Genomic DNA, 25,984 nt, shown 5'->3' with positions numbered 1-25,984 from the left:
GGGGTGGCGGTGGCAGGTGACGAACCAGCCAATGGGAGCGCGAGTTTTGGTGTGGGGGGGTTGTATGGGGGGGGGTGGCGGGTGACCAACCAGCCAATGGGAGCGCGAATTTGAGTGTGGGGGGGGTGGCGGGTGACTGACCAGCCAATGGGAGCGCGAGTTTAGGGGGGGGGGTCGGAGGTGACCAGCCAGCCAATGTGTGGGGGGGAGGAGGTGGGGTGCCGTTAACCAATCAGTAGCGCGCGGCTGGCGCGAGCGGACTACGAATTCTAGATGGCGGGTTAGGGGTCATTGCGAGTGTGTCCGGTACGTGACGTTCAATTGACATTTGTGTTGTGTTTTAAAGTTTAACACCCCCCGGCTCGAGTTAGTTTTATTTATATCGTGGTCGTTTGTCGGTGTGTGGGGGGGTGCGACAAAACAATATGAGCCCGATGATTTGTAAAGGTTTAATTTGAGGCGGTTCGCGATGCACGGGGTGGTCAATGTTAGATGTTGACCCTTTAACAAACAACAAAGTTTAACTTTGCTCCGGTGTCAACCAATAAACACCAGCAGGTCAAAGCTTTCGCCGCAATTCCGTGAATTATTAAGGAGGTTTTGTTTTTTTACGATCGAAATAAGTCAACGGACAACGAAGGACGTTTTGTTGTAGTCTGTCTAAACTGAACGTCCGGGTCGAGTCGTGGGTGTTTTACAGTGTACAGTGTAGTGTGTATAGTAGTGTACAGTGTAGTGTGTATAGTAGTGTAGTGTGTATAGTAGTGTACAGTGTAGTGTGTATAGTAGTGTACAGTGTAGTGTACGGTGTAGTGTAGTGTGTATAGTAGTGTATAGTAGTGTAGTGTGTATAGTAGTGTAGTGTATAGTAGTGTAATGTATAGTCGTGTATAAGTGTAGTGTATAGTAGTGTATAGTAGTCTAGTGTATAGTAGTGTAATGTATAGTAGTGTAATGTATAGTAGTGTAATGTATAGTAGTGTAGTGTATAGTAGTGTAGTGTATAGTAGTGTAGTGTATAGTAGTGTGTATAGTAGTGTAGTGTATAGTATAGTAATGTAGTGTGTATAGTAGTGTAGTGTATAGTGTGTATAGTAGTGTAGTGTATTGTAGTGTGTATAGTGGTGTAGTGTATAGTAGTGTAGTGTGTATAGTAGCGTAGTGTATATAGTAGTGTAGTGTATAGTGGTGAGTACTAATGTAGTGTATAGTAGCATACCTGTCAACCCATATGGTTTAAACCCGAATTCTTGTCCAGCGAAATTAAGTCTTCAGGTCCATACGGCGTACAGCCGTTTCAATACGGGCAATACAACGTCTGTCTCTTTGTGTTTCCCCTTTGTGATGGGACTTTTTAGGATGAACGTTTAGATTTTATAAGCGGCACGGGGGTGACCAATACGTTCTGAATTGGTCTGTAATAAGATAGGGCACTGATAAGGTGTTGACATGTATGATTTGCGGTGAAAGTGGTGACGATCTGTGGGAGAGACAGCACGAGTCAAATCTCGTCTTATATTTGTGCGCATTAATCTCTCGTTTTTAAGATTGTGACCCTTTTAAGGACGTCACTTTTCATTCACATCGGTCGGTCTGCAAGGGCGGGCCACATGTCTTGTTACTCCCAATTCAGAATATTTATTGGTACTGGAGGAAGTCGATGAGCTCGAAAGCTCTTTCTTTTTTTTTACAGATGTCCAGTTGGTGCGGGTCAGAACGTTACAACAGCCAACGATACAAAACACAATAGGAGTGCAAAGTATAGTGTAGGAAAGGTAAACAAATCACTTAAAAGTATACGATTAAAACGAAACTTTTATTTTTTATCTTATCAGGTAAAGCCCAATGAGTTATTCGCTTGTTTTTCAGACGCGACCGGGCCACAAGTGATAGCTCAATGAAGTGGCTTATCATGTGGACATTTATAACAGCAAATTAATTGACCCCTATTTTCTTCCCTTTGCACTTCTGTGCACTCGTCTAGGAGGCCGCTTTCATTTTATACATCTTCTTTGTTCTTTCGGTAAAGTGACGTAGAAGGGAAATAATAAAATAATAAAAATAAAACATAATTAAATACAATTCTCACGACGTTTCGGCCACAACGCAAGCAGCCGTCCTCAGGTGAAGAACAGGGCTGTCGGAAAGACGGCGTCCGAATTCGGACGCCGTCTTTCCGACAGCCAAGAAGATGAATCCTTGCAGTCACAAAAGCTTTAAATCGAAATTATTTTCTACAGTTACATGCTAATTTCTCACATTAACATCACTAGCCCCGGCCACTTCTTTATAACCCTTGAGCTACACCCATTTCAAACCTTTTAAAGCAGTCTGCCTCAGCAGCAGATCATGCTTTCCCTCCTGATGACGGACGCTTGTGTTGCACCCGAAACGTCGTGATCTATTTTATTTCATACCTACGTGACTTTACCGAAAGAACCAAAGAGTATGGATTCCTGCAGTCTCGAAAGCTTCAAATCAAGATTAAAACTCAACCGGTTATGGTACCCGCCCCTCCACCAGCGCACTAACCAGAGTGGTGAAGTTTGGCCAAACAACCCGCAGCAGTGGATGACAGATATCGATCTATCACATTGTAAACTGCGTTAGTAGGCTGGCTGAAATCTCACGGTTAAGAATTCCCCGCACAAGTCACGTTGAGGTTGACCCAGCAACAGGGAGTCAACCCTGTATTCTAATTTGATAGCGCAGCTCTTCGTTTGAACAGTAAGTTGTCCTTTATATGTTTGTGGTTATGAGCGTTGTGACAGGTTATAGTGGACTCTCGTGACAGACCGTAGTGGAGGTTGCCGAAAGGAATGAATGGGATATACAGACTCCCTTATAACTGTACTCTCTGATATTTACTCCAGTGCTCAATTACTGGATAGCATGAATCCCCCATGTTCCATCTATTGTATACCGACTACTACATATAAAATATAGAATTAAGGCGCAATAGTGTAATGGAACAATGTGATGTGCGATTGGCCATGGACACTTGGTGTACAGCATAGTTAAAAAATTTATCTGTACGATGTTATAAATATTTCATTCATCTAGACCCAAATACAAAAGCATCTCAAAATACTGCGTCATTTTACTTGTCTTTTATACATCAATTAATATCACGCATTTTGTGAACGATTGCTCTCCTACAAACTAGTGTAGTTACATTACATCATTGCGGTGCTGCATTATTATATACTGCAAAGCTTCCAGTCTTTATTAGAAGTCTCAGCAGACATGCACCACTCTTGCTGCAGGTGTGCATCGCATCTGTCTGCACCACAGCGTCAGTCCGTCTCGGCAAGGGCGACGCTCGCGATGCTGCGCTCCAGCGCTCGCTGTCTCCGCGCGGTGTCGGGCCACCTCGCCCACCACAGCCGCTCCATCTCCGCGGCAGGAGGCTCCTCCGTATGCCGGGTGCAGCGGCTGGGACGCTTCGACGGCTCTGCCGACAGGAGGGCGCCGATGTGTTTGGGCCGCGTCTCCTGCTTCGTGGAGCCACGGGGGACCCCGTGCGCCACGGCCACCAGGACCCTGCATGTGTCGTCACGGCGGTCGGCGCCCCCGGCACTCCTGTGGCTCCTGACCAAGCCCCTGCAGAAGCTGGTGGCCATGATCCTGGGCAGGTACGGAGAATCCCGAGAACATCCAGGAATGGGCAGAGTGTTCGTTTTGTTTAGTAAAAAATTCCCACAGTCATATTCCAATTGTGCAGCATATCACCGTGCCTAAATGAGAAAGATCTTTACTACAGCGTAGGTTTGTTGCTGTTGTGATGTATGGACCCTCCGATTCAGTTCCTGAAGAAGCTGAAAGCACGTGGAGTGAAACATCGCACATCATGCTAAACGACAACTGGTGACACCCGAGAACACATCGGAGGGAAAGTATTTTAATCGGTGCATATTATCTATGCATCGATCAAAAGCGTAGACATTAACTAAGGAAATGGAACAAACAATGAAAAGCACGCAAAGAATCGTGGCGAGATCCGTTTTTAGTATTGTAACCACAGAACAAAAGAGGAGCACGTTGATTATAGAATGTACACCAGATAGAGGCATCATGCTGACCATTCAGAAACTCTACTGGGCTTGGGCAGGTCACATTGCTCGCAGAGGTGATGCCCTTGGTTGACACCAGTGACCAACTTGCTAATCGCACCTCCGATTAGCACGGTTGGCTACGTGTGTTGCGTAAGAAGTTCAACATAATGACGAAGTGGCAGCCAAAAGAGAGAGCGTGCCTGAGACAACATCCGCCGTAGAAAAATATAACAATTACATCGGCTCGAGAATTGTAGCATCGCACAATTGTGTGTAGGCCATCGTCTGGTTGCGGGCCGATTTACGACCGACGACTATCCTCCCGTGCAGGAGCCTCCGCAAGTGGTGGCAGGGCCTCCCGCAAGACAAGCGCACCCTGCTGCGGGAGTGGGCGTCGCGAAACCGCGGGCGGATCGCGATGGTGGTGCTCGGCATTGGGGGCCTCTCGGTGGCATTCTACGTGACGCACCTGGACGAGACACCCCTGACGGGGCGCCGGCGGCTGCTAATCTTCAGCTCCGAGCAGTTGACCTGGCTGTCCGAGATGGAGTACAACGAGGTTTGTTGTTGTTGTTGTTGTTCAAAAGCTGGCCCGCGGCAACCAGCAATGATGTACTTCATACTCTTTGGTTCTTTCGGTAAAGTCACGTAGGTATAAAATCAAATAAATAAAATCACGACGTTTCGGGCGCAACACAAGCGTCCGATGTAATTCATTTAAGTGACATGCGGGGGCGGTGGCGTGGCTGAGCGGTAGTGCGTTTGCCGCTTTTTGCAGAAGTTCGAGGTTGTGAGCCCAGCAGCCTCCCTGGTTAATACTGTGGGTGTATTAACTGTAAAATATAAATCCGTGCCGTCCCCTTCACAGTGGAAGTTAAGGATCCCGTTATGTTTACAAAAAAAAACAGCAGGCCATGTGTGCCACCGTCATGAACTAAATTTTATAATCTACTCACAAATGACAACCTTTCCAAGATCTGTTGAGACGAGCCACTTTCTGGGCGATTTGGTTACAGGTTTTTGTATACTCGAACCAACATGTACACTTATCATTGCCGTAATAAGCCACGTTTTTTTTTCAATTTCATTGGCTTTTTTTACTGCGACGAAAAAATGTATCTCTTGCCTGTGCGCGCGACAGACAATGGAAGAGTACAAGGACAACATTCTGCCCGAGAGCCACGCGGCTCACAGGGCGGTGGCTCTCGCCGTGCAGCAGCTGGTGGAGAGGAACCAGGACGTGGCCCAGGTGGCGAGCACGCCCTGGACGGTCAGCGTGGTGGACCTGCCCAAAGCCAACGCCTACGTGCTCCCCGTAAGCACCAGCATCCGTGGTGACCCGTCACCGGAGAACAGTTCGGTCTCTCTTGTGGCTTCAGAAAATATTGGAAACTTGGGACGTCCCGAAGGGAATAGTTCTCCCTCTCTGTGGTTTTTCGGAATAATGGAAGCAATCTGCAAAGCTTACAAGACATAAAACATAGCGCACTCATGATTGCCTTGGTATTATAAGAATGGCACGAATACCAAGTACAGTAAAACGTTGGATTGGCGAGTAACTTGGTCTGCGAGTGTTTTGCAAGACGAGCAATTTTTTAAAATAAATATTAATTTGATAAACGAGCGAGGTCTTGCAATACGAGTAGTACGTATATACGCTTTGTCTGCCGAGCGTCATGTGATCACAACTGATATACGAGTGCTTTGGATTACAAACACGTTTCCGGAACGAATTATGCCAGCAATCCAAGGTTTTACTGTATTGTCCTTCCGCACCTCTGATGAACACGGTTGGCTATGTACAGTGCGAAAGATGTTCAGCATACAAATATACTTATATTTATTGGCGCTGACAAACAGCGCTAAAAGGATACGAGTATGTAACAAGTTCTTACCTTGGCGAGAGACCGACGGTGAAGAAACAGGAGGAATACAAGACTTGCAGATATCTTAGCGATAATTTTTTTAATTCGGGAAGCTTGACTCGTTTGTAATGTCTGTCTCGTATGTTGCGTCCCGTGTGTTCCGTATCGTGCGTTCAGTCTTAGCGACTGTTCAGAAAGGTGGGCTTGCTTTTCATAAGAATCCATTTCCCGAGTAAAGCCGATTGAGCTTTACAGTTTTTTCAATGGCGACTTGGCCAACAGACATCCACTTTCATTGGGGCCAAGCATCGCCTACGCTTATCTGCCGTCAGCACCAGCGCGGTGTTCATTGCTGCCATCCCTAAGGGGATATTAATTATGTATCTCTGGGTACTTGGTGCTGCTCCACGAGTATATAAAAAAAGTATCTTGCTTATAATGGCCAGGTAGCTTAGAGATCAGAACACTGAGAGGGCTGAAATCCTGAGTCATTGGTGACTGGGCTGAGACCATCATTAACTTTAGATTTGAAGCTTTCGTGACTGCAAGGATTCATATTCTAAGGTTTTTTCGGTAAAGTCACGTAGGTAAAAAATTAAAATTAATAAAAGTAAAATAAAAATAAATAAAAATCACGACGTTTCGGAGGCAACACAAGCTTCCGTCTTCAGGTGGAACCGTCACAGCACGATAGCTGTATCAAGTAAGAGGACTGTTTTCTTGGAATTTCTCTTACTTGATACAGCTATCGTGCTGTGACGGTTCCACCTGAAGACGGAAGCTTGTGTTGCCTCCGAAACGTCATGATTTTTATTTTATTTTCATTTAACTTTTATTAATTAAAATGTTTTACCTACATCATTAACTCGCTACACTTGAGAACTCGGTTTAATCACAGGCAGCTTCCTGGATTCAAGCTCAGAATCTCAGCGGTGGCAGCTCACTGCACCGATCGCCGAGCCAACCCAGCCACCTCAATTGTTCAAAATCTTGAGATGCAGTCACATTTTAAACACTGACCCCATACATCCAAATTGCAACAGTTTTTTTTTCTCGTTTGTGTGCTTGTTGATGTGCGACGAGGCAGAATGGCCAGATCTTTGTGTTCACGGGCATGCTGGAGAAAGTGGCCAACGCCGACCAGCTGGGCATCGTGCTGGGCCACGAGATGGCCCACGCCGTTCTGGGACACGCGGTAATGGCAGCCCACTTGCTCACCCAGTGTCGCTCGCTCACTTCGTGTTGCTACCAACACGGAACTCGCCCCAGTCATAGGTTTATCCGGGTTTACATATTTTGGGGCACGTGGCCTCTGTTTAGATCAAAGCTATTTCTCTCATCTTGCAGTCTCTGCCAGAAGGTACAGAGAGACGTGACAATACAACCAAGACGCAGAATAATGATGCGTGATTCTAACTTTAAATCGTAGCAATCCATCCAGTCGCAGCTGGCGGCGATGGATTCATTAAAAGTGCATCAAAGGTTTGTGTGTCGTAATTGTCGTAAACGTGTTGTGTGCCCTTGCAGGCGGAGAAAGCGAGCTTCCTACACTTCATAGACTTTTTCTCCCTGGTTTTTATCACGATAATTTGGGCCGTGCTGCCTAGAGACTGGCTGTCAGCGCTGGGGCATTGGGCTCACAGCCAGGCAATGCAGGTAATGCTTCCCATTGACCCTTGCATTTTCAGTCACGCCAAATGCGGCAACGTACATCTTAAAAGGTATTAATGTTTATACTGTAAACATAATTAAACACAAATGGCTTGTGATTTTGTTTTCACGTCGTGACTCGGATTTTTTTTTTACTAGAAACTAAAAAAGTTTACGATTTTTTACGTCCAAATGTTGATAAATTGCTTACTGAAAGCAACAACTATTGAAAAAAAATACAATTTAAGATGCATTTATTTACAGAAAATAGTTGATTTTGAAATGAGAAAATAATCAAAAACACGTACAAAATTTAAATAAGTTGATCCACTGCCTTCAGCAGCGGATTAACAAAGGGATGTTATGAATATGTATTGCTTTGAGCATGTACAGTTAAAAAACATTTATACATATATATTTTATAGTTAAAAAAACAATAACGTACGTAGTTTTTCATGCAAAAACTGACGTTTCCAATTCCATCCCCAAGCTTCACATCCACCCAGTAACACTCATTGCACATCTTCTTGGTTCTTTCGGTAAAGTCACGTAGAAGGGAAATAATAAGATAATTATCAAAATAAAACATTAAAAAGCAAAATATTATGTTTTATTATTTTATTATTTCCCTTCTACGTGACTTTACCGAAAGAACCAAGAAGATGAATCCCTGCAGTCACGAAAGCTTTAAATCAAAACTCATTGCACAATCACGTGATTTAAATTCCGTCCAATGACCGTCGTCCGTTTCGCCACGGCACCCACAGCTGCTGCTGGACATGCCGTACAGCCGCCAGCTGGAGAGGGAGGCCGATGAGGTGGGGCTCAAGCTCGCCGCCAAGGTCAGAGACAACGAGGGGGGGGGCCCCTCGGCACCGCTGCTTAATATCTCGCGCAAATAATTTCCGTGCCGCTGGTGTGCAGACTGGAGCGGCAGTTCGTTGTCCTTCCCCCGGCACCTTCGATTAGCACGGTTGGCCACGTACGGTGCGAAAGAAGTTCAACATGCAATTTTACAGCAGGTGGCACGTGACTCTTGCCCACAGCCATAGCGCAAGGTGTACTGGGAGCAGAAACATTTTCTCCAGATTGCCGATCTGGTCAGACCCGGCCAAAATGTAGGCCCCTGCTTGGTGCCCTCTTTCTACTCATCATCGCCACCCACACGGCTCCCGCTGTCCGTCATCGCAGGCCGCTCCAAACTCGGGACGAAACACCAGCGCCACGCTATTAAGCGCAATGCTTTTTAATCCTGGAATGTTTCAACCGATAGTATTAGTGCCATGGGTGGCATGCCTCCATAACAAAAAATAATGCTGCCACCCTAAAACATTTTTAACAAAATGGTGTGGCATGATGTGCAATTTTAACAAAGTCACAAAATTCCACCAGTCTAAAGTTACGACAGTTTTTAACGGTTACAGCATTGTTCGATTTTCAAATGTGGCAGCTGCAACATTTGTGCCCAAAAAAAAAAGGTTTAGAAACACTGTTTTGTCTTAATCTTTATGCGGCACCAAGGATTCACCTCTTGCCCATGTGTAGCACTTGAAGGTGAAATAATCCATACCAGAGGCATATCATATTGTGGAAAAAAATCTGACAGTGGCTTTACAGGTCTTCACACGACATCCCTTGAAGATTTATCTTACAACTGCTGGAGTGTGCTCCTTAGCGATGTGGTTCATGCCTGCGTGCTGAATTAGCCAAGGACTGGCAAACCATTAAGTGAAAAGAACAATATAATGGGTTACGTGTGCAGTCATCGGTGACTTAAATCTATCGCATTTTTTTTATACTTGACAACGCGGATTAATCACGGGTGGCTACAGCCAACATTAACATTTTGAGACCCCAGTCACTCAGCCACTTACTAAGACAGCCAAACCTCGTTCAAGTCTTGATGACAACATAAAATAAATTCCATAAGTGACCAGGTGGCTCGGGGATGAGAGGACTGAACTGGTACTGCCGAGATTCTGGGTTCGAATCCTTGTGATTAAACCGGATTCTCAAGTGGTAGAGAGTTGATGAGTTGAAAGTATCAGCTTGGTCACCAACATTAGTCCACGATTCTGCACTTAATATGGGTAAAATCTAGCTCCGATCTTGAAAAATATCGTAACATGACTCTCGGTGGCAGAACGATGTGAGAAAGTGCCACCGCCTAAATGCGTGGAGCAGAGGTCACTTGGGAGCAACCCCGGAGGTAACTCTGCGACATCTGCTTCCGTGGATGTTCTCCAACATGTTCTCGAGCGGAGTCGCACTGCTCTGCGAGAGCTTTACATGGCATGACGCGGATACCACAATAGAGACGAAAGTTTAGAACGTACATATATATATATTTCTATCGCTGCGTTGCGTGCATGTGCCAATTCAGGCCTGCTTTGACGTCCGGGCCAGTGTTGCATTCTGGGAACAGATGCACACGTCGGAGGAGGAGGGTGTCATGCTGCCCGAGTGGCTGTCGACGCACCCCTCGCACGAGCAGCGGGCGGCTCACCTCCAGCGCCTGCTGCCTGAAGTATGTTTCCCATTCCACCACCACCACCACCATACTAGTGGAATAACAGCTATCGTGGGTTCACGTGGGGGATTGGCTTGCCGGTCCTGCTTGTAGCCAATAAGGGTTGAGATAGGGAGTGTGGGGCCGGCGTGATCACGGCATGTCAGCAGGAGTGATTGGCCCAGCCAATTGGGACCCCAGCCAATGGGGATCCGGGTAAGAGGCGTGGTCCCGGGATTGACAGGGAACCATCGAGAACGGTCGAGATTATCCATGGAGGATTGGCTGGGAGGACCACGTGACGAAGGGATTAAGAGGGAGAGAGAGGAAGGATCGAGGGGGGGTCTGGGAACTGAACGGGGGCGAGAGCCACGCGCGTACGGGGCTCCGGGTGCCACGTGCGCGGTGGGAGCTGGTGGGAGTCCGCTGACGCTACGTTGTCTGCCAGCAACGGAGCGTGTGGGAGCAAGTGTACCGTCAAGTGAAAATAAAGAGGACTGATTCCGAATCCGTCTCCGGAGAATTATTACACTAGTGTAATAAAGGTCATTGAGGCGACTTCTGGAATCCGGTCCTTTTTTCACTTTTCATTACAGCTTTCCTTCACGCTGCTGACAGGCAGCATGAGAGGGATAGAGAGAGAGAGACGCGCCGCCACGTGGCAACCCGGAGCCCTGCTCACGCGTGGCCCCCTCCTCCGTTCGTTCCCGTTCTGACCACGTGTCGTTCGTCTCCACCCCTATTTAATACTCGGGTCACGTGGTACGTTTCCACCAATCCTGGTTAGCCTCCATGGAATATTCCAGACTCCCTCTAGGCTCCCGGGATCACGCCCCTGACTCATCTCCCCATTGGCTGTGGCCAAAGCCAGCAGAACCAATCTTCTACTTACAGCTGTCACCTTTCCATTACGTCAGGGCCACGCCCCTAGGCTTTCCCCCATTGGCTATGGACCAGGACCAGCAGAGCCAATCATCATGACGAGTTGTGATATGTCAGTGAGCCGGATATATCCTCACATTACACTAGGGTTGCCACCTGGGAATTGACATCCGTGTTCGGGTGGCAGAAATTGATTCGTACCGAGACCTGGTACCGGTATTGTGAAGTTATCCTGGCTTGGTTGAGAAGTTGGGATTGTGGTCTGGGATGTGACCAAATGGACTAATTTGTTTGTGATAACTTTTTTAGTTGTGCTTTTTGTTTTGGTTCCATTTATTAATTTCTTTATTCATTTATCATTGTACTTGGTAGTAGGGATTTCATTTGCTTGGTGTGTAGGTGTGTTTATTGGGCTTCTTTCACGCCATGCGTAGTCAACCGTATATATGGTCCTTATACGTAATTAATGTACAGCGTTGTGGGATGCTGTTGGCATGAATGATGCTATATGAAATTGAAGTATTATAGTTTTTACTGCAGTTATGATAGGCTTAGTGCTGAGAAATATCCAGGTTTGGTCGGCAGTGGAAAAGGCATTGGCATCACACTGCACCCTCGTAGTCCCAGCGGATGATAAACCAGCCTCACCCTAGAGCGTCAAGGCTCAGTGCATCATTGTCAACATCCATCATCAATTCACTGCTGGATGATGGCCTCTCCAAGCAAATCACCATCTCTCAGTCCTGCAATGCGCATTTGTGATGGACTGGACTCATAAGAGTGCGCAATAACAAATGTTCTTACTTACAATGTAATATTCCATCTCGCATCTGCACAACACGAGATTATTTCATTATTCAATCTCTGCTGGCGATGTCCTCTTGGGTGTGTTTTCTCCTGTGGCTGTCGCGACGTCAACCAACGGCTATCCCTTCCATGGATGTCTCGTGCCCAATCCAACTTACTGGTCTTGATAATCATTGATGCCTCTAACTTATACATGATCTTCATGAATATGCACGCTTCTTTCCTGTTTGGTGTAATTCCAAGCATGCACCTCTGCAGGCTTTGCGCACTCTACAACTATGGTTCCATTTATGATCCGTGTCATAGCGGGCAATATATATACGAATCAAAAACCAGCAATTGGTTTGCTCACAATTCAGTGTACGTATATCACGAACCTCAGAATCAATTCGTACCAACGAATCGATGCATCTTGAAACACCACCTGGACAGTAGTTTCATGCTGTTGGTGTGTTTGCCCGCGTTCCCCCATGCCGCAGGCGATCAAGCTGCGCGAGGCGTGCAATTGCCCGGCACTCGCCAGCCTCGATCCGCGTCTCATGCTCCGGATCCTCAAGGCGGCCATCTCAGGCCCGGGTGGCCGCCAAGTGGTGGCGCCCGCCCTGGCCGCCGTGCCCATCCTCCCGGTCGGCGTGGCAACCATCGCGGAGAAACCATCGCCGGGCGGAGATCGCGTAACGTCGCGCCGTGGAACCGGCCCGGAAGGACAGTGATGCGCGCCGTACGGACAAGCGGACCGCACAACCCACCCACCTCCTGTACGGTTGAGGACCAATACTTCACCATGCTCGTGGGTTCAGTGCTGGCAAGCGAAGCGGTTGCAGTGCTCGGAGGGCTGGTTTTACATATCACCCCCTGCCACTGATGTCAGCCGTGGCCGGGATTGAACTGGGCTCGCTGGGTCGGTGGCGTAGTGTGCAATCCACTCCAACACGGCTCCCTCTTCTCCTCTGCCGTGTGTCGGTGCTTTGCCCCAGAGACAATTTTAAGGAACGTGAAGATGTTTCAATGGTGCGCAGTCACATGCACTCCTGTGTCGGTATTTCTTGAAAACCAAAAACAGAAAATCAGATAACCGGGAAAATCGCGATGCTGGTTAAGCAATATTTATTTGAACTATTTTCATAAATGTCTCGTAGATGTCACGGAAAAATAGGATTTTTTTCTCAACGTCTTGAGCGTGCGGTCAAAAATGGGAAATGAAGGTTTGTTGTGGTGTGGGTTTTTAGCCACAATTTTTTGACGTTAATAAAAAAAGCCCAGATTTTTTTTTTTTTTTACAAATGTTGGCTAAGGTTCCAGGATTTATTTGTTTTTTTTCCTCTTGTTCTTTGTTTTCTTCTTGTCCGCTGCTGGCGTCTTGGCTGTCCCCGTCTTGGGCCTTGCACCAGCATTCTGTGCAGCCCTGCACGCACAAACAACCCCGCCATGAGTGCCTTCTTTGACTCAAAGACAAATATACAATGCAACACTTGAGAGGTGGCTGGGGGTGCATCGCGAATAAGGCTGTGCACGTGTCAAAAGGTTTGTACGATGTCTACATGCGTGTAACGCTTCACACGTAACCTACATACGTGTGCAAGGTGTGCCATTGTGAACTCGATGCCATTAGGTATTGAACGTGGTCACGGCCACAAGGTGTCTGCAATAGAAAGCTGCGTAGTTTGAAATGCGAGGAGGTGGCCAAGTGGTTCAGGAAAATAATTGGTGTGCCCCTGTCAGAAGCTGGCACCACTGACGTCCTAGTTTTAAATCCAGTACTCCAAAATATGCACGTCAGACGCATCAGTGACTTAACGAAAATAAGTTGGCTTGGGTAGGATACGTCGCTAGATGGGATGGCCGGTGGTCGGGACTAACAACGGAGTGGCAGCCGAAGGAGGCGTTGTGCCCCAGTGGACAACCAACATGGAGACGGAGCTGTGGAATCGGCATGTGTGCAGGATCATGAGATGTGACGGCGGCCTGGGGGAGGCCTTCATCCGGCACTGGATTGATCTTGGCTGATGATGATTTCCACAAAAATAAACCCATCGTCTTGGGTAGTGCTCTTAGTAGTCTTGCATCAAAACAAAGTAAACAATTGTGATAAAGTTTAACTCTCCAGTGCTTATTTGGCAGCTGAGGGTCTAGTTTAGCGGGCACAAAGATGGAACATTTAAGATTATCTAGCAAACAGCTCATTACACACAGTGACGTGGCTCTGCTGCCGCTAGGTTCAAGAATGGATACCGTGCTTTGTTCAATAGCAGCACAATTGGGAATTGATTATTATTTGTAAATTAAAGTAAGCAATGATAACACTACACACAACCTGAACAGAATTATGGATTTTTATTGCATCTAAATGAGACTACATCTCAGAATGCTCTACAGGAACAGTATGCATATGTATTTTACAGGAAGAGGCACTCGGGATTCCAGAGGAGGGTCTTGGAGTCTGGACTTGAACGGGGCAGTGGGGGAGGGTGTTGTAGTCAGCACGGAGGGAGGGAAGGTGCTTTCTAGACTATCGGGGTGGGTGGTTGGAGCAGCCGTGGCGGACGAGTGAACTCCCACGTTACCTGCCCTGCGTTTTCGTCGTTGCTGGGTTCAGGATGACCACCTCGTCCTCCTCGCTGTCATCCGAGCCCAGACTCTTGTCCGCTGAAAAAAATATTAATCGATTTGAGAGAGAAAAAAATCGTGCGTACGCGTGGATTCCGTAACGCTATCCAACATGCGTTCTTGCAAATGGTCATTCTTGCCCGTGTTTGATTATTGGATTGTATGAGTGTTACCGTGCCCCCCCTCCCCCTCCGGCCCTTTGTGGATTAAGGGAGGGAGCTGATGAATAAACGCTTTCAACCTTGGTTGTAAAGCGTCCCGAAAAAAATGTAAAAAGTTATATTTTCTCAAATGTTACTGGAAATACTACTCAAAGTGAAAATGACTTTGCCAATTTGCACATTATTTAAACCCGTACAGATGAAAGACTCTGCAGGAGGTGTAAACTACATATCGTTTCTCAATGGAATCACACACGTGGTTAAATAAATGTGACTTGTGAGCAAAGAGGTTTATACTGTTGAATAAATATTGCCTAAAGTGCGCACTGCTCTTTGTATTTTTTCAGTTAGGCCCGTACTGATGCATCGATTCAGTTATTCAAATCGATTCTCACGCTTGTAAAATGTGCAGGTAATAGATTGTGCAACAATTTATTATAATTGACTATCGAAATACGCAAATTATATGCTGATATTATATATCGGCCAATGCAATTAACAAAACAAACCCAACTGAACAAATGAGAACACAAACGAAAGGGTAAAATCAAAACAAAAACATGGATTCTTAACCCTCAAGCATCAAGTTTGCTGCGGTGGAATTACGCAAGAGGTCTTCGACACATCTGGGGAGTGACTTAAGACTCCTAACGCAAAACATCCTTGGATTTCATGTCATAATTCATGCAGGAGGGTTAAAAATCCCACAGTCGAATTGTGGCAGTTCAGCGAGCTGCTGAAGGAGGGGTGAAAGTTCAAGTGCCCAGTTTACGAGTTGCTCCGTCACTCACCTTGCACCGGTGTTGGATCGCGAACCTCCGTGCCGGTATCGGCCAAACCCTCCTCTCCCGGCATCTCTTCGTCCACCGTGTCAACTTCGCCTTCCAACTCCTCGTCGTCGGCCCATGCGTTGTGCAGGCCCTCGCCGATCTGCGCCGTGCCGCGACCCCACACCTTCAGCTCCGATACGCTGCACGCACACCACCACAGGGAGAGAGAGAACATGCAAACTCCTAATATACAGGCGTCAGAGTCAGGATCGAACCCACAGCCAACTGTATACCAGGCGAGGTGGTTAACATTTCACCAATCACGGCACCCCCAAGTGGTGTTAAGGCGAGTATCTGGCGAGCATCTGGCGAGCGGTTGACCTGGACCCCGAGGTGCGTAACGATGCGAAGTAAAGCCATCGTGGTCGCCGCGTACGCTGGCGGTGCCGTGGTGGTGGGTGCGTGGCGACGGCGCGGTTACGCACACGCTGGCCGCGGGCTCCGCTTGGGCAACGACCTCGCGAGCACGGTCCTCCGCCTCCTCCGCCTCCTCCGCCGACACCACCGCCTCCTCGGCGCGCAATGCCGTGATGCGCTGGGTTGGCAGCGACTCGGCCATGCCGCACTTGCGCCCCTCCTTCCTGCTCCGGACAGCAAACCAGCCACACGGTACAGGGTCGTGCATCCGAGCTGTCAAAACGTCCGCCCCGAACCGATTTAACAGCCCGCGAGCATAGCTCAGTATTTGCGCAAGGTGGAATCGTTAAGTTCGATAGATGTTCATGAGTACGACCCTTTCCACACACGCGACCGTGTGTTCTTAAAAACAGTGCCTCCGTGACGCACCGGGCCTGCGCGTCGTTTTTGAGCGCCCGCTGGATGAGCTCCGTGATCTCGCCCACCTTCACGTTCGCGATCTTCGTGCAGCGCAGCATCTGGTGGGGGGGGTGGGGAAGGAAGTGGGGGGGGGGGCAGCGGCGATCAAGCAAATGCAGAGTCAGCGTAACGGGGAAGGGAGCCGTGGTGGTGGTGGTGGGGCAGCACGGGGTTCCAGATCGACTACGTGTGATGGAGAGAGCAAACCAGGGTACGTGGGTTAGGGACAGCGCCACGATTATTATAGTTTTGTATGCGTGTTGTGATCTCGCCACAGTTGCCCATGTTTGACGGCTTGTCCGCGTGTGTGTGTGCGCGTGTGTGTTAGGTGCACGTGGCCTCAAAGTGCACCTGCCCTGGCACAGGTGCCGTGGTGACGTCACCGTGTGTCTGTCTGGTTGTCCCACCTGGTCCTGTGTGAGCATGATGCCACCGCTCGATTGCACGGCGCACAGCTCTCCGTGCTTGTTCATTGCGATCACGAGTCGTCCGTCCATCACCCGCTCCTCCAGTTCCGTGGCGTCCACCAGCAGATACGTGCTGCACCGAAAGCCACCGACACGTTTAAGACATTATTATTATTATTAAGCTCGTTTACCCAAAGCCGATGTTTAAACACCGCACCGGGTACTGGTTATGGATGAGTTGACCTAGGGGAGACCCGCTCTCCATCGATGTTAACCGTGATGGGGGAATTGAACTCAGGTCTCCGGGTTTGTAATGCAGCGCAATAACCACCGCACACACCACTGCACCACCGCTCTCACATACACAACTAAAATAACCGCCATTCGCCAGTAAGTGACCGTGGGCATCACCACGATGCTTGTGGCACACTAGGGACACATACGCAAGTAAATCTAAACATAAATATAAACAATCGCACCTCAGATTAGCATGGTGCGAAAGAAGTTCAACATACATACGTACAAACCACACACATCACACGTGATTATTTACACTGCATTAACAGGTAGCAAAAAAAAATGCACAAAATCTTTAAAATCACATCACTACACTGAATTTCGAAAAGTCACGTAAACTTTCAAAGCCCCACTGAGCTAAACAATTATTTTACAAGGACGATCACAGTCTGTCAGTGGCGGAGGTGCAGTTGGGGAGTAGTCGCATGCCTAGCAAACAGCGCCCTCGTGTGGAACTCACCCTTGCTCGAAAAACGCGAAGCTCACCGGCAGAGGCATGTGATGGATGCTCAGCGGAACGGGGTCCCTCTCCTCTGGCGGGTACTTGGGAGATGGGGTGGAGAGAAAAATCGCGTCGCTTCACTCATTGAAGAAGGAAAAAAAAAACAGCTGGAATGCCAATTTGTTAAGGGAACATCAATTACAATTTTTTTGCTGGGGAAATGAGGCTGCGCAAAAAAAAGTCGGCGCGGAAAAGGACAGAAACGGAGGGCCTTGTGTTCCATCACCGATGCGTTCACATCCCAACGTGCGTGCAACTAACCGTGCTGGTAGGTATCCGTGACGCTCTGTTTGTTCTAAATTCATGAGGAATCTTCTATTTGTTTTATATTCATGAGGAATCTGTTCAATGTGCAGGCACTAGGTGGATTTCTGCAGAGCAGATCCGCGAGGGATGGGCAACGACTTGGGGAGGGACTTTGTCCAGCAGTGGATTGACCATGGCCGAGGAAAAATTGAGAAGCGCTTCTCGTTGGCGAGCGGGTGGACGAGGTGGGGGGGGGAAGGGGGGCGGTGGGGGCGGCACTCACCACGGTGACCTCGCTGCCCTGCACCGACACTTCGGGCCGGCGGAAGTGGGCGAGCGCCGTGACGGCCGCCACCGTGGCCGCGTCCAGAACGTTTCCGTCGTGGTTCAGCAGGTGCACGTCGGCGCGGACCTGCCACACCTGTACGGGCACCGAAAACAACGCGTGACTCCATGCGCATGTGTTGCGGTGGGGATAAAGGTGCCATAGTCTGGGCTTGCCAGGAGAAGACAGGACAGAAAACTATGCAACAATGTCATTTTCGCCTTCTGTATGGGATAGAGTGTTGCCCCCTCGCACCCGTGGGTGTTCTCCAGGTGCTAGGTGCTCCGTTTTTATCCCATGTGCATCAACACTCATTAATTAGCTGGGAGATGTGTATGCTTGGAATTACACCGAGACAGAAAGAGAGACAGAACGCAAGAGGAACACATGGCATCAGAGAACGTACATCATATCGAATGTGTAAACAAAATGTTTTATTTTGCTTTGCCGCTAGAAGGGGTGACAGCCGGTGGTCGAGACTAATGATGGAGCGCCGGCCACAGGGCGGTAAGACGCCCGAGAAGACATCGACTGCTGAGATGGAGCGGTTGAGATCGGCTCGTGTGCAGGAGCTCGGCGGATCGTTTCATCGCAAGTCCGCGAGAGACGGTGACGGTTCGGGAGGCTTTCTTCACCCAGAGGTGGTTAGACAACACTGGCCAACACACTTTTTCTGGCATAAGGTATTCCAACGGTTTTAAGGTAATTTTTGGGTGCTGATTCCAAATCTGGTATCAGTTGTCTATCACATCAGGTCTTTGAGATATCAAATATTGCATTTTCAATAAAAACTGCAGAAGAAAAATATTAAATAAATGTGGATATCTACATAAAATGATATTATAAACACACTATCCTAAAAATACAGCACCATATTTTAACACTAAAGCAGTCACTGACTCGCAACAACTTGCAATCATAAGTGACAGAGTTAACTTCGGGTAAAATCAATGAAAATGGGGTATGCCGATAGCATGAAAATTAGATGTGATAGAGCAAATCTGAGATCAGATTTGGAATCAGCACCCTGAAATTAGTCTAAAACAGCTGCAAAAGTCCAGGCCAGAATTTTTTTTTTGTTGACCAGTTCAATAGACGAAGGGGCTGTACGTGCACGCGTCACATTCAGCGGCAGTGCTGACTCACCTTCTCCCCGGCGATCACGCACAGAGACTCGGTGTCCACGCAGCGCGACGTCCTCAAGCAGCGCTCCAACAGGCGGTTCAGCTCCACGCCCATCTCAGACTGCCTGTGGTGTGTGCACACACCGCACGCACGGTTGGCTATGTACGGTGCAAAAAAAGTTCGACATATAAGCATGACTTCGCCCCTTACTGGCAGACTAATGCAGTACGGGGGAGGTGGGGCGATGATTGTTACGTATAAACCGAATCAAGTAACTTACACACATGCAGACAGACACACACACACACACAAATAGACACGCATGTACAGCCACACGCTCACATGTACAGGCGGTCCCCGCTTTTACGACACAATGCGTTGTTACTGGAAACCCCGTCGCTGTAAACTGGACTCTATTTTTCTGTAACGGTAAAAACATCCCTTGTGTTTTTCCTTTTATCACCCGTATTTACCACGGTTTAACAGGTAAAAATACACAAAAACACTACAGAATAACAAAAGCTCCACGCCAAGTCAGAAACCAGACCAACTCTGTTCAATTGCAGAATCAGAATATGTATTTATGCTGGAGGAAGAAGCGCCATAAAACAAGTTTCTGCCTCGTAAATCGATCCACGGCGACCGTTACGTAAACTTCATAAAAACGTGGATCGTCCGTAAAATCGGACCGTCGTAAAACCGGAGACCGCCTGCACACGTGTGTGCGCGCACGCGACAGAGACTCGTGCGAAGGCGAGAGACGGCGGCGGTGGCAGCGGCAGCTTTTCACGAGAGCGCACCTGCCCGCCTCGAACGCCGGCGACGCCATGGGCGAAAGCTCCAGGTTGACAAAGAGGATGCCGTCCGTCGGCCGGTTCTGCTTCGGCGCCACCAGCTCGCAGGAGACCTGCGCCAGCACCCTGCGGGCAGGAGGAGACAGCTCGGCGCGGAGGGCAAAAGGAGAGCGGGTCCTCGTTGTTTAACGCGGCGCTGAGACGCGCTCGTGGAAAGCGCAGCGTTGAGCGAAAGAAACGCGTCGAGCGAAAAACGATAAAGTTTGGCGAGATACGATACGCACGGCGAGAAGGCGGGAAAATAACTGAAGGTACGCTGCTGTGTTTGCTGTATCATTCTGCGTACTGTATCGTACTGCTCAGCTGCGCAGCTCAAGAAAGTAGTTTGTCGTGGACCACTCATAACCGCGTTTCAACAGTGCGCGTTCCGTGATTGGCGAAAAGTGTTCCCTCGTGAAAGAACTGCGTTATAGCGAAAACGCGTTGCGTGAACACGCGGTAAGCGTGGGCTTACCGTATGAGCGAAGCCTGCTTTGCATGGGGTGATGGAGCGATGAGATTAATTCGTGTGCAGGTGCTAAGTGGGTTGCCAGCCACTCACTGCTCCCTCTGTCTCTATGCAACTGCAATGTCTTGTAACTGCCGACAAGCCTTGGAATAAAGGATGCCGAGTCGCTCTCTATTTAGTGTGTTTGTGTTCACTCTTTATTTTGAAACTTTCTGTTACACTTGTAGGAGAGCTGCTCAGCTCTGTGGGCCTTACCCGGCTGAAACAAAGCCCCGATTGTCTCCGAGCCTCACCACTCGTTCACCCACCGCTCACACGGCGCGCCACTCACCTTGTCTTGCCCAGCTCCACCATGCAGCAGCCGGAGTCGACGCCGAACACGAGCTTCATGCGGCGGTAGTCGTACGTCTCCCGGCCATCGAGGCGCTGCCGCACGGCCACGGGTCGCGGAGACGAGAGGTGAGAACTTTGCCGAGCGAGTGGCCATGTCTGTGACCAGTGTGCTGTTAACACGTACAGCCCCTTTGTCAACCGCACTGCTGAGCATGGGCACTGGCGAAGCCAGTGGGGGGGGGGGTTGGCACGTGTCCCCCCAATGATCAGATCGAAATCCCTAATTTCGATCGGATAATTGGGGTTTATTAGTAATAAATCGGCATTTTGCGACCCCCACTGCTACTGAGTAGCATATTATCATGTGCCAGGGACTCTATGAAATGATAGGACAATAGTCTGAGTCCATAATTGGCAATAAGTAACGGCAAAGCGGTTATAAGTGACTCACAGAATTGTGCGCAGTTGCGTAAACAGTCCACGACTTCCCTGAAGGCATCAACACCTTCAGCGAGCGCGATGCCGATCACACAACGCGGTTCGAATTAGACCCTCGATCGATAGCTGTGCCATCAAGGGACAAGTCCTTACTTACTAACAACTCCTCTATCATTTTTCATTGCTGGAGGGGTTGACTTGCCAAACCGTGCAGGTTATGAGGATCATATTTTACCAAACTCACGCTGCTCATGGCAAATGGGACCCTTTTTGCCACAATACAGATGATAAAGTAATAAAAGGCTTTACCCTTTCTGGCAAAGATACAGGCCTTAAGATGTTCAACCACCAAATACCTCTGTAACAGGTGTCTATTTTTTTGGTTCTTTCGGTAAAGTCACGTAGAAGGGAAGTAATAAAATAATAAAAACAAAACATAATAAAATAATTCTCACGACGTTTCGGCCACAACGCAAGCAGCCGTCCTCAGGTGAAGAACAGGGCTGTCTTTCCTTCACCTGAGGACGGCTGCTTATTTCCCTTCTACGTGACTTTACCGAAAGAACCAAGAAGATGAATCCCTGCAGTCACGAAAGCTTTAAATCGAAATATTAATGTGTCGTCAAACCCGCCACCACCCGACACAGCTCATTAGTAAGGCTTGTCACGTGATCAAAACGTTCCAATTAGTTACTAGTTTAGCACCCCGGTGGTGTTGGAGGGTAAACCCAGAGGTGGGACAAAGTCATTGTTATGCAAGTCCAAGTCGAGTCGCAAGTCATCAAATTCATGACTCGAGTCTGACTCGAGTCCAAGTCACATGACTCGAGTCCACACCTCTGGGTAAACCCATATAACATTGGCATGTTTTGTTTAGGTGACAACCCTTCCTGTCAACTCATACGGTTTACTCTGTATTCTTGTACAGGGAAATTTAGTTTTACAGATCCATACGGCGTACAGCCGTTTCAATACGGGCACATGTTGTATCTATTAGTTTGTGTTTCTCCCTTGTGATCAGGGCCGGATTAAGGCGTGGGGGCTTTAGGGGCCTTCACCAGCTGGAGTGCCTCCTGAGATGAAGCGAAAAGTTATTTTAATTTGTGGAGACTGAATTTTATTTGCTGTTAGCCTTGCCAAAAAAATTGTATTTTCTCTTTAACTTTGTTTTCCTTTTGAAAATATTCCTGGGGGGGCTGACAGTACCTGGAGCCCAGGAGGCTTACACAAGTTTAATCCGGCCCTGCTAGTGATGGGACTTTGTGGGATGAACGTTGAGATTTGGTCTGTAATAAAGTAGGTACTGATAAGGGGTTGACGTGTGTGCTAATAGGCTGTGTCGGGTGGTGTCGGGTTTAACGACACATTAATATTAACGCGATCTAACCCCCCCCAAATAAACCCCCATTCATTATGGATACTGGTCGCGAAAGCCTCCTACGACTACGTGCTAAACTAATGCGGGTTATAGGACCGCTCTTATAATCCCATAGGAGCAAATTGAAATAGAGAAACCCCGTATAGCTATGAAGGCTTCCAGCACGGCACACGAAGGGGGGGGGGGGCAACACCACGCCCGGCCGTCTTTGTCTCCCCAAATGCTGACGACGTGTACACACCAACACCACCAGATATTCATCACTGACTGCCACGACGGCTCTAGACAAAGATAAAAGTCCCCCGTGTAGCCTTCAACAGACTGGTGGGGCAAGTGCTGTCAGCGAGCACCTATGAAGGCCGGCACGGCACACGAGGGGGTGGGTGGCCAGCACCACGCCCGGCCGCCTTTGTCTCCCCAGTGGCGATGGTTGCATACCGCAACATGTGAGGATGAGGCGGATGATGAGTATGAGGAGAATAATGATGAGTATGATGATGAGTATGTGTAGGAGTATGAGGATGATGAGTATGATGAGTATGATGAGTATGAGAGTATGATGAGTATGTGTAGGAGTATGAGGATGATGAGTATGATGAGTATGATGAGTATGAGAGTATGATGATGAGTATGTGTAGGAGTATGAGGATGATGAGTATGATGAGTATGATGAGTATGAGAGTATGATGATGAGTATGTGTAGGAGTATGAGGATGATGAGTATGATGAGTATGAGAGTATGATGAGTATGATGAGTATGTGTAGGAGTATGAGGATGATGAGTATGATGAGTATGATGAGTATGAGAGTATGATGAATATGTGTAGGAGTATGAGGATGATGAGTATGAGAGTATGATGATGAGTATGTGTAGGAGTATGAGGATGATGAGTATGATGAGTATGAGAGTATGATGAGTATGATGAGTATGTGTAGGAGTATGAGGATGATGAGTATGATGAGTATGATGAGTATGAGAGTATGATGAGTATGTGTAGGAGTATGAGGATGATGAGTATGATGAGTATGATGAGTATGAGAGTATGATGATGAGTATGTGTAGGAGTATGAGGATGATGAGTATGATGAGTATGATGAGTATGAGAGTATGATGAGTATGTGTAGGAGTATGAGGATGATGAGTATGATGAGTATGAGAGTATGATGAGTATGATGATGAGTATGTGTAGGAGTATGAGGATGATGAGTATGATGAGTATGAGAGGATGATGATGAGTATGATGAGTATGATGAGTATGAGAGTATGATGAGGAGTATGATGATGAGTATGATGAGGAGTATGAGCGCTCACACCTTCCTCTCCTTGATGGCCTGCAGGATGAAGGCGCGCTCGCAGTTGGAGAGGGGGACCTCCTTCATGGCGCCTTCTCCTCAGTCGCTCGCCTCAGCTGGTCGGCTCCGGCTCGGCTCGGATCTGGCTCGGATCTGGCTCGGTTCTGGCTAGGTTCTGGCTCGGATCTGGCTCGGTTCTGGCTCGGATCTGGCTCGGTTCCGGCTCGGCTCCTCAGCTCGACTCGCGACTCCAAACTCTGTCGCTCCTCGCCGGCTGCCCCCACGTGCGAACCGCGGTGACGTCACGCGCGGTTGTTAAACTCGCGAGGAGACATGACGTCACCGCGCCGCCTCGCGTGAAGGAGCGCCTTCGGGGCGATGACGTCAGACGTCAGGGCGTGTGCCGCGTGACCGGAGGGTGACGTCGTCGTCGCGAAGGTTTCATTAGGTTCCTTAGGTTTCATTGGGTTCCTTAGGTTTCATTTGAGTTCCTTAGGTTTCATTGGTTCCTTAGGTTTCATTGGGTTCCTTAGGTTTCATTGGGTTCCTTAAGTTTCATTGGGTTCCTTAGGTTTAATTTGGGTTCCTTAGGTTTCATTTGGGTTCCTTAGGTTTCATTGGGTTCCTTAGGTTTCATTGGTTCCTTAGGTTTCATTGAATTCCTTAGGTTTCATCGGGGTTCTTAGGCTTCTATGGGTTCCTTAGGTCTCATTTGGGTTCCTTAGGTTTCAGTAGGGTTCATTTGGGCTTCTTAGGTTTCATTAGGTTCCTTATGTTTCTACGGGTTCCTTAGGTTTCACTTGGATCCTTAGGCTTCAATAAAATCTTTCAGATTACCGGTAATTTGAACCCTTCGGTATCAATAAAATCCTTGTTTCATTGTGATCCTTATGTTTCATTGTGATCCTTAGGTTTAATTGGAAAACCTTAACATTCAGTTAGATCCTTGGGGTTCAGTGCAGGCTTATTCCAAGCAAATTGGTTGCGTAGACATTAAAATCACATTTCTATCCACGTTTTTGCCTTTGGGGCAGTCCATAAATGACGTCACGCAGCTAGGGGGGGGTTTGAGAAATGTGACGTCACATAAAAATGCGCAACTTTAAATAGACAACACGTTCTACTTAATTAAATAGACTTTTTGATGTTTTCTCCTACAACATCAGAGTGCAGCGCCACATTAAATACGCACTACAATGACAATAGTTTAAAGAGATTTGAGGCATGCTTTATTTGGGGGGGGGGCAGAGCTTTGTGACGTCATATTTGAGGGGGGTCTGACTTTGTGACGCCGTGTGACGAAAGGGGGGGGGGGGTTCAAAAATAGTCCAAAATCGCGTGACGTCATTTATAGACGGCCCCTCTACGTGACAAAGCAAGGGAACGTCCATGATGAATGCCCAACCCAAGCAGCCACCATCTCTTAGTCGAGCGAAAATCAATTCCTATTGCTCCTGCACATACAATTGTATTGCTCCATCTCAACAAGCGCCATTCGCCACTAAGTGGCGGTGATATCTTCATGACGCTTGTGCCAGGCCATGTGCACGTTGAGGCCACGTGAAGTGTCGAACGCCCGCTGGCAGGTCACGGGGCAGACCCAGGTGCCACGGGTCGACTGAGATGAACTGGCTGATGCACCACCTGTACCCCCTACTGTACCAACTTTCTGTGCTTTAGCCACCCGGCGCTCCGCTCGTTGTTGTGAGCGTTGCTCCTCCGCCCTCCGTTGTTGATGGAGGGCGACTGCCTCCAACTGCCCAGTAGCATCCTCCACGAGCCTCCTCCACATCACTCCATCTGTTCTCTAGCCAGTACCGCGCCTGTTTAGACCCCTCGATCCGGCTGAACAAAAGCTGTTTAGGCATGCGGTGGCTGGGCATGCGGGCTACATGACCCAGCCAACGCAGCCTTGCCTACTGGAGGAGCTCACCGATGGGACTTTGACCACATCTTTCAAGGATTTGTGAGCTCCCCACACAATCCAGCCTGGTTAAACCCAGGATGAATCGTAGGCAGGCCAGCCTAAATGTTTCTAATCGGCGAAGATGCTCCATTAGGAGGGTCCACGTTTCGCAAGTGTAGAGAAGGCTGGGGATGACTGTGGCCGAGAAGACCTAAAGTTTCATACAGAGCGACAGACCAGGTAGCTTCCA

General features: G+C 48.3%; 2 protein-coding genes across 6 annotated transcripts; one reads left to right on the top strand and one right to left on the bottom strand.

Annotated features, from left to right (window-relative positions):
* Window positions 1-235: 235 nt before the first annotated feature.
* On the top strand, window positions 236-14,858 carry OMA1 (OMA1 zinc metallopeptidase). Of its 5 annotated transcripts, none has more exons than XM_078601034.1 (9): window positions 236-306; window positions 3,267-3,635; window positions 4,386-4,614; window positions 5,197-5,370; window positions 7,008-7,115; window positions 7,448-7,576; window positions 8,338-8,412; window positions 9,954-10,097; window positions 12,248-14,858. In XM_078601034.1, exons 2-9 carry the CDS (start codon window positions 3,328-3,330, stop codon window positions 12,479-12,481), a joined length of 1,401 nt encoding a protein of 466 aa, XP_078457160.1. In that variant the 5' UTR covers window positions 236-306; window positions 3,267-3,327; the 3' UTR covers window positions 12,482-14,858. The 5 variants fall into 5 exon arrangements, with proteins under 5 accessions (XP_078457160.1, XP_078457161.1, XP_078457162.1 ...); XM_078601035.1 differs by having other exon boundaries at window positions 262-306; window positions 3,295-3,635; XM_078601033.1 differs by having other exon boundaries at window positions 271-2,727.
* Window positions 12,859-24,159, bottom strand: EXOSC9 (exosome component 9). The gene is made up of 12 exons (XM_078601037.1): window positions 23,850-24,159; window positions 20,718-20,812; window positions 19,885-20,004; window positions 19,106-19,208; window positions 17,918-18,055; window positions 17,347-17,429; window positions 16,590-16,722; window positions 16,153-16,241; window positions 15,792-15,947; window positions 15,328-15,506; window positions 14,333-14,414; window positions 12,859-13,173 (listed from the first exon to the last, which is right to left on the bottom strand). Exons 1-12 carry the CDS (start codon window positions 23,913-23,915, stop codon window positions 13,074-13,076), a joined length of 1,344 nt encoding a protein of 447 aa, XP_078457163.1. The 5' UTR covers window positions 23,916-24,159; the 3' UTR covers window positions 12,859-13,073.
* Between the last annotated feature and the right edge of the window lie 1,825 nt (window positions 24,160-25,984).

Source organism: Lampetra planeri, chromosome 15 (genome assembly GCF_965212315.1).
Source record: "Lampetra planeri chromosome 15, kcLamPlan1.2.h2, whole genome shotgun sequence".
Classification (NCBI taxonomy): Eukaryota; Metazoa; Chordata; class Hyperoartia; order Petromyzontiformes; family Petromyzontidae; genus Lampetra; species Lampetra planeri.
Note: the sequence above shows the minus strand (reverse complement) of the source record. Positions and strands in the feature narration are given on the sequence as shown.

What these genes read in the sequence shown, in the direction of transcription:
- OMA1 (XM_078601031.1), top strand. Translation starts at nt 3,247, where the DNA reads ATGCACCACTCTTGCTGCAGGTGTGCATCGCATCTGTCTGCACCACAG. An exon ending in GGCTCAAGCTCGCCGCCAAG is followed by an intron (nt 8,413 to 9,953) that starts GTCAGAGACAAC and finishes GTGCCAATTCAG; the next exon opens with GCCTGCTTTGACGTCCGGGC. An exon ending in TCCAGCGCCTGCTGCCTGAA is followed by an intron (nt 10,098 to 12,247) that starts GTATGTTTCCCA and finishes CCCATGCCGCAG; the next exon opens with GCGATCAAGCTGCGCGAGGC.
- EXOSC9 (XM_078601037.1), bottom strand. Translation starts at nt 23,915, where the DNA reads ATGAAGGAGGTCCCCCTCTCCAACTGCGAGCGCGCCTTCATCCTGCAG. An exon ending in AGGGCAGCGAGGTCACCGTG is followed by an intron (nt 17,430 to 17,917) that starts GTGAGTGCCGCC and finishes CCATCTCCCAAG; the next exon opens with TACCCGCCAGAGGAGAGGGA. An exon ending in CGATCCAACACCGGTGCAAG is followed by an intron (nt 14,415 to 15,327) that starts GTGAGTGACGGA and finishes TATTTTTTTCAG; the next exon opens with CGGACAAGAGTCTGGGCTCG.